The following is an 18,749-nucleotide window of genomic DNA, read 5'->3' as shown; positions in this document are numbered from 1 at the left end:
TAATCATTAAATGACTCTGAGTAGTGGTGAATAACTTTTGGTTTGCCGGAATGCAGATCTACGCGAGATACAATGTGTTTTCTATTGCATATACCGGCAGACAAGAAGTTAATCGAAAAATCTTTGTTTAATACCTCTACCTATAAAAAGGATTCCGTTTGACTAACTAAAATGTGACTTTTGAACGACATCTCGTTCCATATCATTATGTTTACACTCATCGGTGTAAAATGTAAATACAATATTTTATACCTAATAGATTAATAGACATCATCTGAACCAGTTCCTACTGTATAAGCACTCCTAGTACTAGTCTAAGACACTCCTAGTACTGTCATAAAATCCTCTACTACACTGTAATATCTTCCCACCGATCCTTGATATCACAAGCAACCATGCAACAATCTGGCAAAATGCAACCCTAGAAATGTCATTCGCTTATAATCGAAACAATATTTTTAAAACCATTTGGCCCGGCAAACTTCGTACCACCTTAAACATTTTTTTTTCTCACCTTTTAAACCTTCCCTGGACTTCCACAAACAATTTAAGGTCAAAATTTGCCAAATCAGTCCAACTGTTCTCGAGTTTTAGCGAGACTAACGAACAGCAATTGATTTTTATATATAGAGATAAGTATTTAATACACATGTCAAACGGAATCCATCATGGTACCTACATTTAAAAAAATAATTGTTCATTCTTCTGTTTCTAAACTAACAATTAACTGTATCTAATATTAGACCTTATTATGTTTGTATAAAGTTGGTATTAGTTTGCGTGGGAGCGGATGGAGGAATTGAGGTGTAGTAAGCATAAGAAATGGATTTAAATGAAACAATATTTTGTATAGAGGAACTGATGTTGGTCTAGATGTCGTCAATAAAAAATAACACTAGAATTGGTGTTTCATTTTATAACCTAAGAATTTTTAGACTATCGATTGACATTGACACACCAGAGCATTACAAGTGCGTTGCCGGCCTTTTAGGAGTTAGGAATTTAAGGGTTGTTGAAGAATCGGGGATTTGGGAAAGGGGGTAATTGGGCCTCTGGTAACCTCACTTACACAACGCAACACCCCTAGGTAGCTGCTAACTGCTGGACTATGTGCCTCCTATACATAAGAAGACAATTCTTAAGTTCATAAGTTAAATATTGATTTATAGGTACACTTATCGAATCGTAAAAAATAAAAAGAATAAATGAAACCAATAAATTATTAATCGATTAAAATCCGAAACACATTCCCAAAGTTCAAATCTAACATGATTGACAAATATTTTAATATCAAACTCACCCAATTGGAACAATGTTTTGGCCTAGGTTTTGGCAGTCAAATACGTTTTTATATTTAAAAAGTTGCCCCACTCTAGTATTTTCTTCTACGATTTTCCGGATCTGGGTGTGATATTATAACTATGTTTTTACAAGTACCCACGACACAGGGAAAACCGTTACTAAAAAAAAAAAAAAAAAAAATTGAACACTATGAACATCCCATCTCATTCTGCCATTCCACGTGTCTTTTGGTGAGGTTCTTGGATACCGGCTTCGTCTTCTCAATTGCTGACAGAATGTCCGCCAAGTCCAACCTCTCTTTGCGAGTCGGTACTTGAGCTGAAATGAAACAGTTGGCATAGTAAAGTAATGCGGATTACAGCAAATTTAGGACTAAAATACTTATTACTAACCAAATTTTAGCCTAAAAGAAAACAATTTGTATAGTAAATACAAATTGTTTTCTTTTAGGCTTATTTTGAGGGGAAAATCATCGAATGACTGTTCCTTTTCCTGCTTTGAGCCGGCACCCTGGCAACCTGTTACGTTCTCCGTAGCCCCGTACAAGTTTACACCATTTAGGTACATAAGGTAAAAACACGAAGAAGGCTTCTTTCACCTGGCTACCTACTTCGTTTTCAGATTCTGCTGAATCTCACTATTTTTAAGAACCCTCCACAATTCACTATGGCTATTAACCAGTCTTAACAAGATTTATTATCAAACTCACAACTCATTTATTAATTTCATCGTTATCTTACCTTTCCCACTCATAGCCGGCAGCATCTTCCTAACATTACACATCAGGGCCTCCTTGCACACCAACTTGATATCACTCCCGGAGTACCCCTCAGTCTTCGAGGCCAGTTCTTTGAGGTCCACCTTTGGAAACAGTTCTACGTTCTTGGCTGTCAGGTATTTCTGGAACAACTCCTCGCGGGTTTTGAAGTCCGGGAGAGGAATGAATATTCGTTTCTCTAGTCTCCTCAACATGGCTGGGTCTATGTCCCTAAAAATTAAAATGTCTAGAATAAAAAATCGGGAAAAATATCCAACGACTTCTCCTGTTCCCAAGGAGAGAGGGAGTGTCACACTTGCTGACTAAAAGCCACTCCGTTCGTACTCCTGCTTTTGAAGCCAGAGTCCCGGTAACCCGCTAGGCAGTCCGCAGCTCCGGGGAAATAAAAGGTATGGAATTTATATTTGGCGTAAATCTATCTGGTATCTGGTTAGACGAAATGATTTACTTCTTTTGCTTCATCATACAAGCACGTTATAGACTACTTCATATTTCTCACCAAGGCATATTAGAGTTAGCCAGCATAAATATGATGCCCTCTCGCCCTCCAATGCCGTCGATCTCTGTCAGGAGTTGTGCCTTCAGGCGACGTGACGCCTCATGTTCACCAGGAGACGACCGGTCTGACGCCAGCGTTTCCACCTCATCCATGAAGATTATTGAGGGAGCGTAGTAGGATGCCATGTCGAAGAGGACCTAGAAAGAGGGAATGTACCTAGAGCTCTTGTAAATCCATCTTTACTACTTTAGGGGATAATATGTATGATTTTGAAAAGTCGCTTAAACAAGACATAAGTGCATATAGGGATCTGAAACAATAGTGTGACCCAAAAATGTAATAATTTTACTGATCCGAACACCGAAACAACATTACCCTTCCAGATTAAAACCTTTTTTCAAGGTGGAGACCATGTGCCTTACATAGGACCTTAGTTTATTCCATCACTGCATAAAACCAAGGAAACAATTTCCTACGCTCAAACAATTTACCTTAATAATCTTCTCAGTCTCTCCCCGCCATTTATTGACGATGGTGCTGCAAGACACGTTGAAGAAGGTGCAGCAGCTCTCGCCAGCCACAGCCCGAGCCAGCATCGTCTTGCCGGTGCCTGGTGGACCGTGCAGGAGTACTCCACGCCATGGCTCTAGCAGACCGGTGAATACTTCTGGATACCTGAAATATTTGGGTTTATTGAGAGGTTCAGATATTGTTTTAAGCAAATTTTAAGTTCAAGCGGTATTTTTTGCCTTTCTCTGCCAGCTTTAGTACCTAAATAAAATGACACCAAATAAACTGCACATCGATTAAAAAAACCATCGCCAAAGTTTATAATGAAACAAAACATTAATAAATCTTTTGGATAATAAAAAAGGGCACATTTTTCATAACGCAATCGGAAATCGTACTTTATCCTGTGACCGAAGTATGATGTAGGACACTTTATCCACATAAAGAATTAGGTACATTCACTTACATACAGGAGTAGCCTTAAAACATAAATAAATAGCAGCAATAAGCGAAAAGACACAGAAACTTACTTAATTTTGAACACACCAGGAATCGTGAAGATACAATTTTTAGGAATAAAATTAAATTTAAATCACTTACCGCACAGGATAAACAACGGACTCCATGAGCAAGCTCTTGGCAGAAGAGAGACCCTTCACATCGTCCCAGGACACTCCTGTAGGTTTGATGATGTCCTGGTACAAGAGTTCCACCAGCTGCTTCCTGTCATTGCTCATGTTGGCAAGGAGACCAGATATAGGTTTCCTTTCTATCGTCGATATCGTTTGGATGGCTTGTTCGTCCTGTAAAATAAGATATGCGCTGCAGAATTTTGAATAATAGCTTAATATCATCATTCCTCTCTGTTTAAAGCTTTTTGCGGCCAATCCTTCTCATAGATGTCGAGTTCAAGATGAGATGTTCGACCTTTAAACAGAGAGGAGTGCAAGGAGAGTAGGGTGGCCTTTGCACTGCAGTTGGACAATCATGGCTGAAATCTAAATCTAATATCATCACGCCTTTTGATTTAATAACGGAAGGGGTAATCAGTGGTTCAAATGTAACATCTATTTTAAGCCGTGTCCCTCATAATTGGGGGGCGAACCTCTATTATTATTTTCATTACTAGACTATAGACCCAATACAATAAAGACAGACATTCCCAATCATTTTATAATGTAATTATTTGTCATTGTAAACAGTAGAAGATCTCAAAAAAGCACATCAATATTTCTTTTCACAATCCATTACAGAAACGGACAATAAAGATAGAATCCCATATAAATATTGTAAAGCCATATTTATTCGCCAACTGTATTTAGCCCAGTTTAAGGACGCGTTCTCAAATCTGACGTAAATAAGCTATTTTTCAGTACATATTACGACCAAAAGAAACTTAACTGAACATAACTAACAATTACAATAGATAGATCACTTCTTTATCTCCAAAAATATGGATTTGTAATGTGAAAAAAGTTATATTTTATTATTGCAAACACGATTTTTCTTTACCTCTTCACACAAAATTGACAAAAAAGGGTTGAGTTTAGGAACATTTTACTGCTACTACACGCATAATTCTGAATCTCAAAAAAATATCCCGGGGAAGCAGACATAATCAAAAATTATACTATGGGAAAAAATTACGAAAATATTACAAATTGTCTGGGAAATAAATAAAAGTTCCCGTTTAATTTTTTCTCCTATTTTGCTGTCAGACATCAACTTTAAAGCGTAGCAATAAGGGTTATTTTATTTGTTTACTATTTAGATTTATTAGATAGAAAATGTCAAATGAAATTTCAGTCTGCGCTCGAGCGCTGTCGTGGGTGGACGCTGCGTCGCCTGTTACAAAAAATGGCCTTGAAAAAGATCGCTGTACGAGTACAAAATATTTGATATTATACTTCACAAACCAATCTTGATATTTTTACCGACTTCACAAAAAGGAGGAGGTACTATGTTCGGCTGTTTGTATGTTTTTTTTACACATTCTGTACGAGCAACACTTTACTGAATATAGAATGTTTCGTTATATTATTTTGAACATGAGGTTAAATCAAAATCCAAGATGGCGCCGACAAGATTTGCCAACTTTCCATCATGGGTGTCATTTTCATGGTTTTTGGGGTCGCTTATAGCGAATATGGAGTCAAAATCAAAATCCAAGATGGCGCCGACAAGATTTGCCAACTTTCCACCATGGGTGTCATTTTCATGGTTTTTGGGGTCGCTTATAGCGAATATGGAGTCAAAATCAAAATCCAAGATGGCGCCGACAAGATTTGCCAACTTTCCAACATGGGTGTCATTTTCATGGTTTTTGGGGTCGCTTATAGCGAATATGGAGTCAAAATCAAAATCCAAGATGGCGCCGACTAGATTTGCCAACTTTCCATCATGGGTGTAATTTTCGTGGTTTTTGGGGTCGCTTATAGCGAATATGGAGTCAAAATCAAAATCCAAGATGGCGCCGACTAGATTTGCCAACTTTCCATCATGGGTGTCATTTTCATGGTTTTTGGGGTCGCTTATAGCGAATATGGAGTCAAAATCAAAATCCAAGATGGCGCCGACAAGATTTGCCAACTTTCCATCATGGGTGTCATTTTCATGGTTTTTGGGGTCGCTTATAGCGGATATGGAGTCAAAATCAAAATCCAAGATTGCGCCGACTAGATTTGCCAACTTTCCATCATGGGTGTCATTTTTATGGTTTTTGGGGTCGCTTAAAGCGAATATGGAGTCAAAATCTAAATCCAAGATGGCGCCGACAAGATTTGCCAACTTTCCACCATGGGTGTCATTTTCATGGTTTTTGGGGTCGCTTATAGCGAATATGGAGTCAAAATCAAAATCCAAGATGGCGCCGACTAGATTTGCCAACTTTCCATCATGGGTGTCATTTTCATGGTTTTTGGGGTCGCTTATAACGAATATAAAGTGAAAATCTAAGTTCAAGATGGCGCCGACATAAATATATAAATGACCATGCCAGATCCTGCCCCACTTAATTTCATCAATGTACAAAAAATGTAAATTAATCAAAATTATGCAATGAAAATAAGACCCTTGGTTACTTAATTATTATTCTGATAAACTTGCGGATTTTAATTAGGAAATAAAAAGAATTTTAAAAACCCAAGGCCTATTTCCTGTATTTATCGCGACCCTCTGCGTTTCTTAGTACGCTTGCACAAGGAACAAAACGAGTCATTCAATAAAAAAAAAGATTTATTAATGTAATGTGTACGAATAATATGAATTTAATATGAATTTGGTTTTAATACATACTGCTAGTTAATTTTTTTTATAATATATATTATAATGAATGCATATTATAATTATGATTTCGTGTTTGAACGTTAGTGATTAGATGTAACGAAACCTCATTGGCGTGCGTGTGTCATTATGTCCAAAAAGTCATTATTTGACATTCGCTCTGTCTGTTCTGTTTACATTGTTGTTTCGTTATGATTATGAATTAAAGTAGGATTACTAAAGGTGATATTGGTGATGAGTGATGACATTCCTTCCTTTCATAGCTAAACACCCTATGATAGCATTGTAATTTAATTATTTCTACCATTATAACTGCAATTAACCTAACCTAAATGTAATATTTTGTACTTAGATTCATATAGAAACCGCAAGATCTAAAGGCTTTTAATCATGTTTTTAGTTATCACTAATAGAGCAGCAATAGAATGCTACATTTGGCATGTCTGTACACTATATTTTTTTAGTGGGACAAAGCTCTATAGAGATTCTGGCATTGTCATTTTTCGACATGAGTGTCATTGTTGTGGTTTTTGGGGTCGCTAATATCGAATACGGAGTGAATCATTCGATTTTATAAAAATTGTCTTCTTCCGGAATTAATTGACTCAAGACAGGCAAGAAATATGAATTTACGGGCTCATTCCTCGCATATTCAAACAAATATCGTGAAAATAAAGAATTGATGTTTAATTTATTTTATGTATTTTCTTTGTTTGTTCCACCCAGGTCTTGTCACGTTCGTTACCATAATTGTTTTTTTTTATCTTGGCGACCCCGAAAACCATTGATATAAAACCATAATAAAATATACAATGTGATAGGGGTGAGACTTCTAACCCGTTAAGGCTGAGTTCTACATCTAATTTTATCGACAAAAGTCGGGGGTCGAAGGGGTCGAATCCCCTCCCCTTAAAATTATGGCAATTTTAATATTTTTCCTTTTTTTATATCTAAGGTTGTATGCGTCGTAGAAACAAAAGAAAAAACGACAAACGGTAGCTAATAACCTTGGCTAACTAATTCATTACTTTTTTCAAATGTTTGATAATGTTTTGGTGAGAAAAAAATCATTTGTGAATTATTTTTACCGAAAAAATCACAATTTTTCAATATTTTCAATTAGGGGTTCAACCCCCCATATTATTTTTTTTGTCGATAAAATTAAATGTAGTACTCAGCCTTAACGGGTTAGAAGTCCCACCCCTATCACATTGTAGATTAAAAAAACTTAAAAACATGTTTTTGTGATGAACCGAACAAAATAATTTTAATATTAATACTAACAGTAGGCGGAAAATTTAGTATTGTTATAAGAATAATTAGTATAAAAGATATGGCGAAAAAGTGCTCATCACGCTAAATATCTTTTCTTGAAAGTATATTCAAATCTCTTCAGGTTCGGCTGGGCTGGAGTCCATGTCAGGGATTCTACATCCTCGATTTTCGTATGGCGCTAAAATGTGCTCATCACGCTGAACAACTTTTCAGGTTCATCTGGGCTGTTAAGTGTCCACGTCAGGGATTCCTGACCCTTGATTAATTTCTACGAGGTATTAATTTGCAACCGGTCCTTGATAAGTCTACAAAGTTTGAACGAAATCGGTCCGTTTAAAATGGGTAAAAATCGAGTTGGAAGAGGTCGGTTACATAGAAACATACAAACAAACATACATACATCCTTTACATATGAAACTAAATAAAAGCATGTAAAAAGTTAGTTTTGCGTTGGCACCATTTGATTTTTGATTTCGAACGCTTACTTTCCGAAAACTATGAAAATGACACCAATCGAATAAACCGAGCCCAAATTCGGCACTGAACGGAATTGAACAACAGATAACACAAAACATTTGAGTCTACGCACGCACTAAACAAAATAAAAATATTAAAAAAGAAAGTAAGAAAATATTCAAACTTTCAAAGTATCAAGTTCATTTTGTCATAATTTCCGCAGCTATCCGTGCGTATGTGTGTATTGTCGAGAGTCGTGTCAATGTAGTGATGCGATTCGATACCTGTCAATTATGAGAACGCGTCCTTAAGCAGCCAACATGGCGATGACCTTGGAGTATGCCACCCCGTGACAAATTGCTGGCCGCGAGCCAAAATCCCGCAATAAAACTATTTGCTTCACCTGAATTTCATTTAAAATCGGATCATACAGTTTCCACCAAATTAAGTAACTAGGTGAGCGAATGTTTAAGCACTTATACTTTCATATTGTTTTGTTTATATTAAAACAATCAAACCCAGAATCAACTTAAATAATATCTGTTAATCTTATGCCCGAATACTCAAACGCTACTCAATTTTAAGACGCTCTCAAATGTAGTTCTGTCACTATCAATTCTTTATAAAATTACAGAGATAGCACGATATTTAAGTACAACTTAAAATTGAGTAGCGTTTGAGTATTCGGGCATTAGCAGTGTAAATCGCAAACGATATGACGCTCTTTTATATGTGTAGTCTGCGCGCAGCATCACGTCTCGGTTCTCACCGAACTGACCTTTACCGCCGTACAGTCAGTCATTTAATGGTTATTTAATTCAGTGCTTAGCAAATGATTTCGGAAACGAAACCGTTCCTAAGGAATAATTTAAATAATCATTAAATATCTCTGAGTGTGATTTGTGCACTTTGAAACGAACTCGTTGGTCCATCAGTGGTCGCAAGAACAGCGAACAAGGAGTCTCAGCCTAAGTAGGGTCTGAAATAATCCTGTCCAGAACATGGCAATATAATCGAAACCTAAAAACAGACCTGCAACAACTTGGTAACGGTGAAGGTTGACGGCAGATCAGCTCCCTCCTTCTCACACATACATTCCGCGGGCAGCGTGGGCTCAGTCCTCTCCCTGGTCTTTCTGGTCTGAGGCCTTCGAACTGGACGCTGCTCCTCCACCTTGCGACAGAACTGAGGCTGCTTGTTGAAGCGCATCAGGTAGTAGCTGCAGTAGTCCTGGAAAAGGGATTAGGTACTTATTTTTTGTAAAGGTGATGGTCGATCGTCGGTTAGATAAATGAGCCACAATTGGCTGCACGGTGGCTGGGCAACCGGCGGCCGTGCAACGTGTAGCGGGTTCGATCTCTGCATAGAGCAACTCTGTGTGATCTACAAATTGTTGTTTCGGGTCTAGGTGTCTTGTGTATGTGAACTTGTATGTTTGTAAACGCACCCACGACATGAGAGAAAATCCTAATGTGGGGCATCGTTTTAAAAAAAATAGAAAATACATTGTGTCACGCTTGGGGCCGAATATAATACGTAAATTCCTTTTTTTAAGGTTCAAAATCCTTCAAAACTTCTCCTACGCTGTAACCGCCAATTTATTACCTACATCAAAACGGGAAAATGCATCCCACATTTTCCATTACGCAATATGGCCGCCGCGCCGTCCCGCCGTGACGTCACCGGCGTCTGCGCGTCTCGCTATGCAGGCACGCATCCAAGGAGACCGGAGCAAGAAGTTTGTAAACAACTTGCTTTGATTTGTTTTATTTTGTACTTTATGTTGTGGTATACGTACAGTACACGTGTTATATGATGTTAGCAAGTTTCTATATTTTTATTGGCCAGGGGTAGACCCCTACAAAAACGTACGTAGTCGACAGGACGCCCAGCCTCTGCACACCCGCAACACCAGAGGAGTTGCAATTTTGTTGCTGGCGGTTACAACCACCATTTTTATTTAATTCAAATTGCACTCAGTGGGAACAGAATTTGGCATGAAAATAAATATTTTTGAAAGAAAATAATGAAAATAGGTGCAAAGATATTAAAATCTAAATAGAATATCAAAGGAAACCTTTATTTTGATGAACAAATGGCATTTGGCAACAATTCCTCACACACACACACGCACGCATAAAATCGTCATCGAAAATATAATATGATTATAGTTATTTTATTATAAGACTCACTTCGCTAGACGTTTTATTAATAGGCACCTACTTTAGCTAGATAATTTAAAATCATACAGGAAACACTAAAGTTTGTTGTGAATTTCAGCTATTTCTATGTGGTTACGTTAAAGAGTGGGTGGTGGTGATCTATTCGCGATATATTCAAAATCTACTGAATGATGGCCCGGTAGCTTAAAACGCCCGCTTTTTATGCATGAGAATGCTGGTTCGAAACCTTCCAACGCCAATTACCAATGTAATATGTACTTACTTTTTCCGAGTTATATGTACTTTCTAAGATTATTTAGACACCACTGACAAACGGCGAAGGAAAACATCGTGAGGAAACCTGGGCTTATAATTTCTAATTATAGGTTTCAATTCGCCAACCCGCATTGAGCAAGCGTGGAAATTAATGCTCAAATCTTCTCCGTGTGAGAAGAGGCCTTTGGTCAGCTGTGGTCACTTATAGGCTGGTGATGATGGTGATGATTCTTATGCTGCTTTCACTGATGGAAAGATTGTTGTAGAGAAAAATTCAGTTCTATAATTTGTGTACATAATATTCTCTGTATAATAAGGAACTAACCTTGAAGATGCGGTTGAAAAGCTAATTAACAGACTTGCAAACTCGAACTAAAAATATGGTACTTCAAAAGTTAAATGTTAAAGTGCCTTAGTCCCCTCATAAACGTGTCATCGTCCACCGTACGACATGAAGTAACCGACCGACATACAAGTGGACCGATGTCCCATTCACGACAGCTAATGACATGCTCTACTTGTGTTGTTGACGCTGTTTACTGTGGACCTTTATTCTACTTACTCCATTTTGAGGTTATGACCTGATGATTTAAAGTTTTTTTTTATGGTATACTAGCGGCCCCTCAGCTTTGCATGGATGCAATGATGATATATTATGCATGTATTATGCATATAAAACTTCCTCTTAAATCACTTTATCTATTGAAAAAACCGCATCAAAAACAGTTGCGTAATTTTAAAGATTTAAGCATACAAAGGGACAGAAAAGGCGACTTTGTTTTATACTATGTAGTGAAGCCGGTAAACGAGCAGAATCACTTGACAGTAAGCAATCAACACCGCCGTAACGACTCTGGTGTTTCGGATGTCCATCATCCGAAATACCAGAGTTGTTACAATTACGTTGGTTAAGAAGGGGGATAATTGGGCCTCCGGTAACTTCACTCACACAACGCAAGCGTTGTTTCACGTCAGTTTTCTGTTAGGCCGTGGTATCACTCCGGTCGAGCCGGCCCATTCGTGTCGAAGCATGGCTCTCCCATGCTTGCTCATCAATTGGTGATCGAACGTTTAAAGTAGAATCTGGACTCTTTTAGACAGTTATTGGACTAAATTTCTTCATTTCAGAGTCATTATCTAAGAATACACAAGAAACAATGCACCTTTTACACAATTTTTTTGCCAGTTTTCTTAAGTCTTAAAGTCCGAATACTGCTAACAGACACTGGCATTTTAAAAATCTAAAACTTCCTACTAAAAGATTCCTCAATATATGTGGTGGAACACTCTATTAGACACGTTTGAATGAACTTCCACACTTGTATAGGGTTGTCATTTATCACGTCACGCCCGACCAATCAAACTGTCCGTATATGACGACATTTGTCCGACCCTCCAATCGAGAGGAAATGAAACATCCGGTACAATCTGAATGCAACTATCAATTTATTGATGTCTTTATCTTCGTGGAATTGGCTGAACTAGTGAGTTAGTTGTGCTAGTACTTTGGAGACTTTCATAAACATATTGAGGGATGAAATTGGTTTTATGATTACATTTAACTTCTATGGGTCACTTGTAAGTTTTAAATGACATTCGGAATCCAATTAAAGTTTTTCGATTCCAATAAACTACTATAATGCAATATCACGCATTGTATCCCCGAAGGGGTAGGCAGAGGTGCACATTACAACGTACATCCACTTTTCACCATTTGTGTTATAAGTCCCATGTAATAGCGAGTGAGCCTATTGCCATATACTGGGCACAATTCCAGACTCCGTGCTACTACTGTAAAATTTTCGAAAAACCGAAAAAAGCCCAGTAACTAAAGGTAAGCGTCCACAGGCCCGCATCGTACGCATTCCGTATGACGTCATCAGTACGCATCGTATGTAGGCATTGCTGATGATGCGGTCTGTACGATGCGGATCAGTGGACGCAGTTGTATGAGTTTCTATACAAGACAAACTAAAATCCGTTGCGTGTGGTGCGTACGATGCGGGCCTGTAGATGCGTACCTTAATACTTACTATACTAAAACAACAAGCAACTCCAAAATTTTTTAATAAGTATCACCCTAAATACTGTCACATGTCTTAATGTCTACTTCAACCTCACATTACGCAGATTCAACTTAGACCAACAAGCCAGCAACGCCATTTTTTTAATGTACTATATCGTTAAATAAACTAGACTGCTATGCGGCAACCCTGCTAAGTCAGTTGCTCAATTTCCTCGCTCTCGTAAATAAGGTCGTGAACCCTAAGTACGTCAGTACCGTCTTCCTCACGCCGTATGTTTTAGTAAATGGGCTGAAATCGATGGTTGAATAAACATTTCACATTTTTACTTAACCGCGTTACTGTTTAGTATTTTGAGGCTGTTAATTCTCAATAAGTTATGGCTTATATACCTACTTATACGTAGTTGTTAGTCTGTGTACTCAATTATAATCCTAAAATATAGAAAAATCGACCTAATATACACTAACCAATGGTCCATTGTACCTATGCCTTTTTTTAAAGGGGAATACCATCTAATATCTTCTGTCGCCTTGGGCAAGATGAAAGGGAGTGTCAGACTCTTACTGATTGTACCCGTGGCTGGTTATGTCGTTAAGTCGAAAAAATCTACCCCCTAAACATAACACCAATTCTAAACTGTACTGAAACTATCTAAAGCCAAAGAGCTATCTACTATCTACCCTATAACTACCAAAACTAGACCTCCCTGCACTCAAAATCACTTCGCAAGTTGAATTTAAATTTAATTTAAATTTTGCATGAGTTACATTACACGGGAATGAGTTGCGAAATGTCGTTGGAAACTCGTTCGGTGCCGTACGCAACTATGCAGGGAGGAGGAACATTTGGCTCAATATTAAAAGTATTTAGGCGAACATGTCGCCGGCGAGTGCTGGTGGAATGTTCGAACGTGAGTTTGGGAGCTGGGTAGTCTGATACGGTGATAATATGGTTGTATAACATTGAGGGGACGGTAGAGATGTGTGTAAATGTGATTTTCATCTATAATATAAAAATAAGTCGGGTTTTCCTTCCTGACGCTATAACTCCAGAACGCACGAACCGATTTCCACGGTTTTGCATCCGTTGGAAAGGTCTCGGGCTCCGTGAGGTTTATAGCAAAGAAAATTCAGGAAAAATTAAAAAAAAAGCAGGACAACAGGGAAAATCATTGGTGGTGAAACGAAGTTCGCCGAGTTTGGTAGTTTTTTTATAATTTTGTTTCATAAAAAAAAATGCATAAGCTAGCAGTAGTGGCGTATCACCTGATGGTAAGCAATCGCCGCCGCCCATGGACACTAGAAACACCAGAGGCGTTACAAGTGCGTTGCCGGCTTTTTGGGGTTAGGAATTTAAGGGTTGTTGTTAGGGAATCGGGGATTGGGAAGAGGGGAATTGGGCCTCCGGTAACCTCACTCACACAACGAAACACAACGCAAGCGTTGTTTCACGTCGGTTTACTGTGAGGCCGTGGTATCACTCCGGTCGAGCCGGCCCATTCGTGCCGAAGCATTGCTCTCCCAGACTTGGAGATCACTCATATGATTCAAATGAAACTACAAGTAGTACTCGTCCACAGAAGCATAATACAACTACTAACATGCGGCGCGGGTGTTATAATCCCGTATTTGTGAAGAGAATTTCGCTCATTTTTCGTATAAGATAACACATATGTGGTTTAAATTAAGTCATAAGAGGTTTCTCCACACGGCATAAGTTAAGTATTACTAAGTTTTGCAGTCAGTTTTAGTTACTTGCCTAAAAATTTACTGCACATTTGGCGCGGTGGTTGGACAAGCGGAACAATTATTTGTGTAATACACAACTTTTTTATTTCTAAAGTAGGTGTGAATTTACGTACTCACGAGCCAGAAGAAAATTCTAGTACGTGCCCGCATTAAAATATATTTTAAATAAGAGTACGTAGGCACTACAAGTTTATGCCTTTGCCTACTCCAGAGAATAAGAAGCGTAATCTTGTCATCTTGTCAAATGAAATAAGAAACTCGTCGCTACGGCGTAGCATGTCGTAGCAGTTCGTAGCAATAATTACATTATTTAATTACACCCCACATTTAGCTAGCTGTAGCCTCCGGTTCTCACCTGCGTTTCATTTAGGAAATTAAGTTATCTCATGCCATCTTACGTCTTTTTACCAAACTATGTCAGAAGAAGGGATATTTTATTTTCGTTACTTTCCTTAAGCTGCCAAAGGCCGACAAAATTGTAACGGGTCTGGTGGTTCGGGTGTCCATAGACAGCGGTAATTGCTTACCATCAGGTGATCCGTCTGCTCGTTTACTAGCTTATACCATAAAAACTACGTTTTGCTAGCCATATATTACCTACGATAAAATCACAATTCACTAGATAAATAGATACTTGTTCTTAAAATGTTGACTATTACTATACATGCATATGTATAGGGGATGCTTGGTACCCACGTGTAGCTAAACATTGAGCTACACAAAACCAGTTTATCGTGGTCTCGCTTTCTATAATATTCCAACACATTCAACCGTCATTTTATACTGGTTTTGCATAACTTGACATGTAGCTGTGTGTACAAATCTACACCTATGTCTATTTGGCCGTGTCACAAGCAGCGCGGCAACGTGTCATCTGCACAATTACGTGTGGGACTAACAAGCGAACCAGAGCCGTACGCTTGTACCACCGCACTGCAATTAATAGGGAACAAAGGCACACAAATGTTAGTACCTGTGTAGTCATGAATGCCTAGTACATATAGAAGGTTTAGTACGAGTTTGCTTTACGTTGTAGGAAAATGAAACGAGAGCGCGTTCGGCGTTCTGATTGGTCAGCGCGAATGAAGCTAACTAATCAGAGTGCCGAATGCGGTCTATCGTTTCGATTTTGATTAAACGTAAAACAAACTCGTAATCAGGTAAATTTTTTGCCCTAAGACATATTTTATCTACACTACCCATAAATATATAAATATTTAAATCTTTGATCATATACTATTTACTATGATGATAGAAAATAATACCTACAATATATTTTATGTCTAAACCTAAAAATCACTATTTAAGGCATTATTCGCCTTTTACTTTACGACACTTTTGAACCCTGTTAGTATTACTACAGAAAAATCATAAAAAGAAACATCATCAAACAAAGAAATTGCCTTCCACTACTCATCGTTCATTTTCCAAGTTATTCAGTCAAATCTAAGAATGAGAACTTCATAAAATATAGGAATTAGGAACAACAAAGTATTACAAACTTTACAACCTCAATAAACGAACCGAACATCGAGACCATAAAAGTTTATACTTGAAGATAAAGAAACTAAAAAACCCTACTAATAGCATCAAATTCAAATTTATCGCTAACGTAAAACGGCAGACCTTGGAGCTCTGCTTACCCCAAGAGGCACATAAATACGAAAAATACTTCCTCTACTAACGAGACTGGCACACACACACACACACGTACTAAGATAACTCAACGATAGCCAAGTTAATCTCTAGAGGGACATGGTTCCTCGTGTTCTCCAACATTTTTTGAAGAGCTACTGTTTATACCTAAACGTTGAAAGAGTATGTTCTTAGTAGGAAGTAAGTCCAATATTGTAAGTTTTCCTGTAGGGACCTTTTTCAGTACTAGGCAGTTTTAATCGCATATTATCTTTCTTTTTTTTTAATCTTACATCCAGACTCGAAACAACAATTTGTGGCTCACACAAAGAGTTGCTCCGTACGAGAATCGAACACCGCTACACGTTGCAAGGTAGCCAATTGCCCAGCCACTGCGCCAACCGTGCAGTCTAAATATCAATATTAAATATCTGCGTCGAAAGTTGTTAATTTGAGCTTAGTCACCAGATATTATTATATCTAGTAAATACAGATATATTTGGTTGAAATTTGGTACAGATATAGTTTAGAACCTTAAAAATTATACGAACAAATTAAGACACTTTTTTTAATATTTATATGTATGACCCTAATTGGAAAATTCTCATGAGGACTCCTCGCCACGCAGTATAAGGGTTAGTATGTATGATCCAAAATGGAAAATTCTCATGAGATCTCCTCGCTTTAGGGAGACACGCAGTATAAGGGTACGGAAATCAAAATCACGCTGATGAATAAATAGACCTCTCTTCTTAGTCGTTTCCCTCATGGCTAAGGATCGAGACTCCCTCTGATTTTGTTCACTAGATGTCGCCATTTAATAGACCAAAGAGACTACTGCTTCTCTAAAATTTATCTTCGGCGCTGATCGCTTACCATCGCCCCGTCTGCTCGTTTGCACCCTATTCCATAAAAAAAATAGATTTTCATTAATGTAAAACATTACCTACCTGCAGTATGATGTCCAGGTCGATGTTATCGCAGACCTCGTACTCCCCCGTGAGGGCAGCCTCCGAGGTGAAGGTATCTGCCGTGTGGAAGTAGCCCTCCTGCTTCAGGTAGCCCTGCACCAGGTACTTGAGGATACGCTTCCGAGCACGGAATAATGCTTCTTTCTGGAAGAATTTTTTAGTAAGTATAATGTTATTTAATTTTTACATTATGTTATTTGAACATGTATTATTATTCTACGACGTAAAACAGATGGCTAAAACATCGGTAAATCTTCTTTGATGGGGTTACCGGAGTTACTGTTACTAAATTTTAAGTGTGGGAGAGCCATGCTTCGACACAGATGGGTCGGCTCTACCGGAGTGATACCACAGTCTCAAAGAAAACCGACGTGAAACGATGCTAGCGTTGTATTGCGTAGAATCGAGCTGAGAGTGAGGTTATCGGAAGCACAATTACCCCCTTTCCCAATCTTTACAAATCCCGATTCCCCAACAACACTAGATCAGCAACGCACTTGTTACACCACTCGTGTTTCGGCTGTCAATGGCGATTGCTTACCATCAGGTCTACACGTTTACCGTTCTATACCATAAAAATACATATACCTTCTTAACCCTACTCAAGAACTAAACTCAAACAGCCTCCGGAAAATATTTAAATACGACAACTTTATCCAAACGCGGTAGTAAGTAGGTATTTATATTTTATGAATCGTGTAACATTATTTATGTATTACAATAAAGAACATTCAAAGTTCCTCGATGCGGCTATTGAAGGAATAACAAATGAGGTCGAAGATTGCATTAGCCCAACTTTCGGGGTGATCCTATTATCCCGCCGCTTTGTTCTACCACAGAATCTTTTGAAGTCACACGTTTTACCGGGTGAGAGAGACAGAAACATCAACAGTATGATGAGTGATAGAGACAGCTAGTTAATTTGACAACCTATTAAATCTGTAGTGTTCTACTAAACTTTGACTTGAACATAAATAATTATGTTATTCTGATTGGTCGCTTCGAATAAAAGAACCAATCGGAGCATCGAACGCGCTCTCGTTTCGATAACTTTAAACGTAAAGCAAACTTATACTATATAAGAAGGAAAGAGCCTATTGCACTGTGTATGACAAATATGTACATATATTTTAAAGTACACTACTCCTACTAGTCCACTTACCTACTATAGTAATGTTGCTATCTCAACCAACCCCATATAAAAGAGAGAGACGACCTACATAGTGCATGTCACGGTTCCCGACCTACATCGTGAAAATTCAGAGCCCCACTTGGCAAAAGGATCAAACATTAGTCTTCCATGCTCTAGGTCACGCTTTCGATTCGAGATTGAGGACAAATTGCGTATAACTTATGTTTTGATATAAATCTAGATAAGTGTTAGGCTTTGGGCTATTTACACTTTGTTTTATTAATTTATTTGGGGAACTTTTGCTCACATTAAGATCTATACATAAAACACAAAGGACAAACATTCCGAAATTTTAACAAACGACTTCTTAGGATTAAGTCTATAAAATTCACAGACTATTTTAGTATTAAAACAAAGACGAGGAGATCACTGTTTACCCCGTTTTACTACAGCTACGATAATGATATCAATGAACACTTACTACAGCAAAATTTCTCAATTTCTTCCATAAATGAATAATAAATAAACAAACTCACAGTTTCGAACTTTCTCATTTGACTCATGGGTCGTGTAACTCCAGCCATTTTCTCTCCCTTTATCAAATAAATATATTTTTAACAGTCACTAAATAGTAATTGCAAAAGTCAATGGCATTTCATTGAAATATTTCAATCGGTTGCTAGGGCACTCCGTTGC

The 18,749-nt window shown here is 38.0% G+C and overlaps 1 protein-coding gene across 1 annotated transcript; it reads right to left on the bottom strand.

Annotated features, from left to right (window-relative positions):
• Positions 1-1,468: 1,468 nt before the first annotated feature.
• Positions 1,469-18,749, bottom strand: LOC118273810 (katanin p60 ATPase-containing subunit A-like 2). The gene is made up of 8 exons (XM_035590941.2): positions 18,590-18,749; positions 16,901-17,065; positions 9,135-9,332; positions 3,690-3,892; positions 3,071-3,254; positions 2,580-2,776; positions 2,043-2,290; positions 1,469-1,620 (listed from the first exon to the last, which is right to left on the bottom strand). Exons 1-8 carry the CDS (start codon positions 18,635-18,637, stop codon positions 1,490-1,492), a joined length of 1,374 nt encoding a protein of 457 aa, XP_035446834.1. The 5' UTR covers positions 18,638-18,749; the 3' UTR covers positions 1,469-1,489.

This window comes from Spodoptera frugiperda, chromosome 3 (assembly GCF_023101765.2).
Source record: "Spodoptera frugiperda isolate SF20-4 chromosome 3, AGI-APGP_CSIRO_Sfru_2.0, whole genome shotgun sequence".
NCBI classification, from domain to species: Eukaryota; Metazoa; Arthropoda; class Insecta; order Lepidoptera; family Noctuidae; genus Spodoptera; species Spodoptera frugiperda.
Note: the sequence above shows the minus strand (reverse complement) of the source record. Positions and strands in the feature narration are given on the sequence as shown.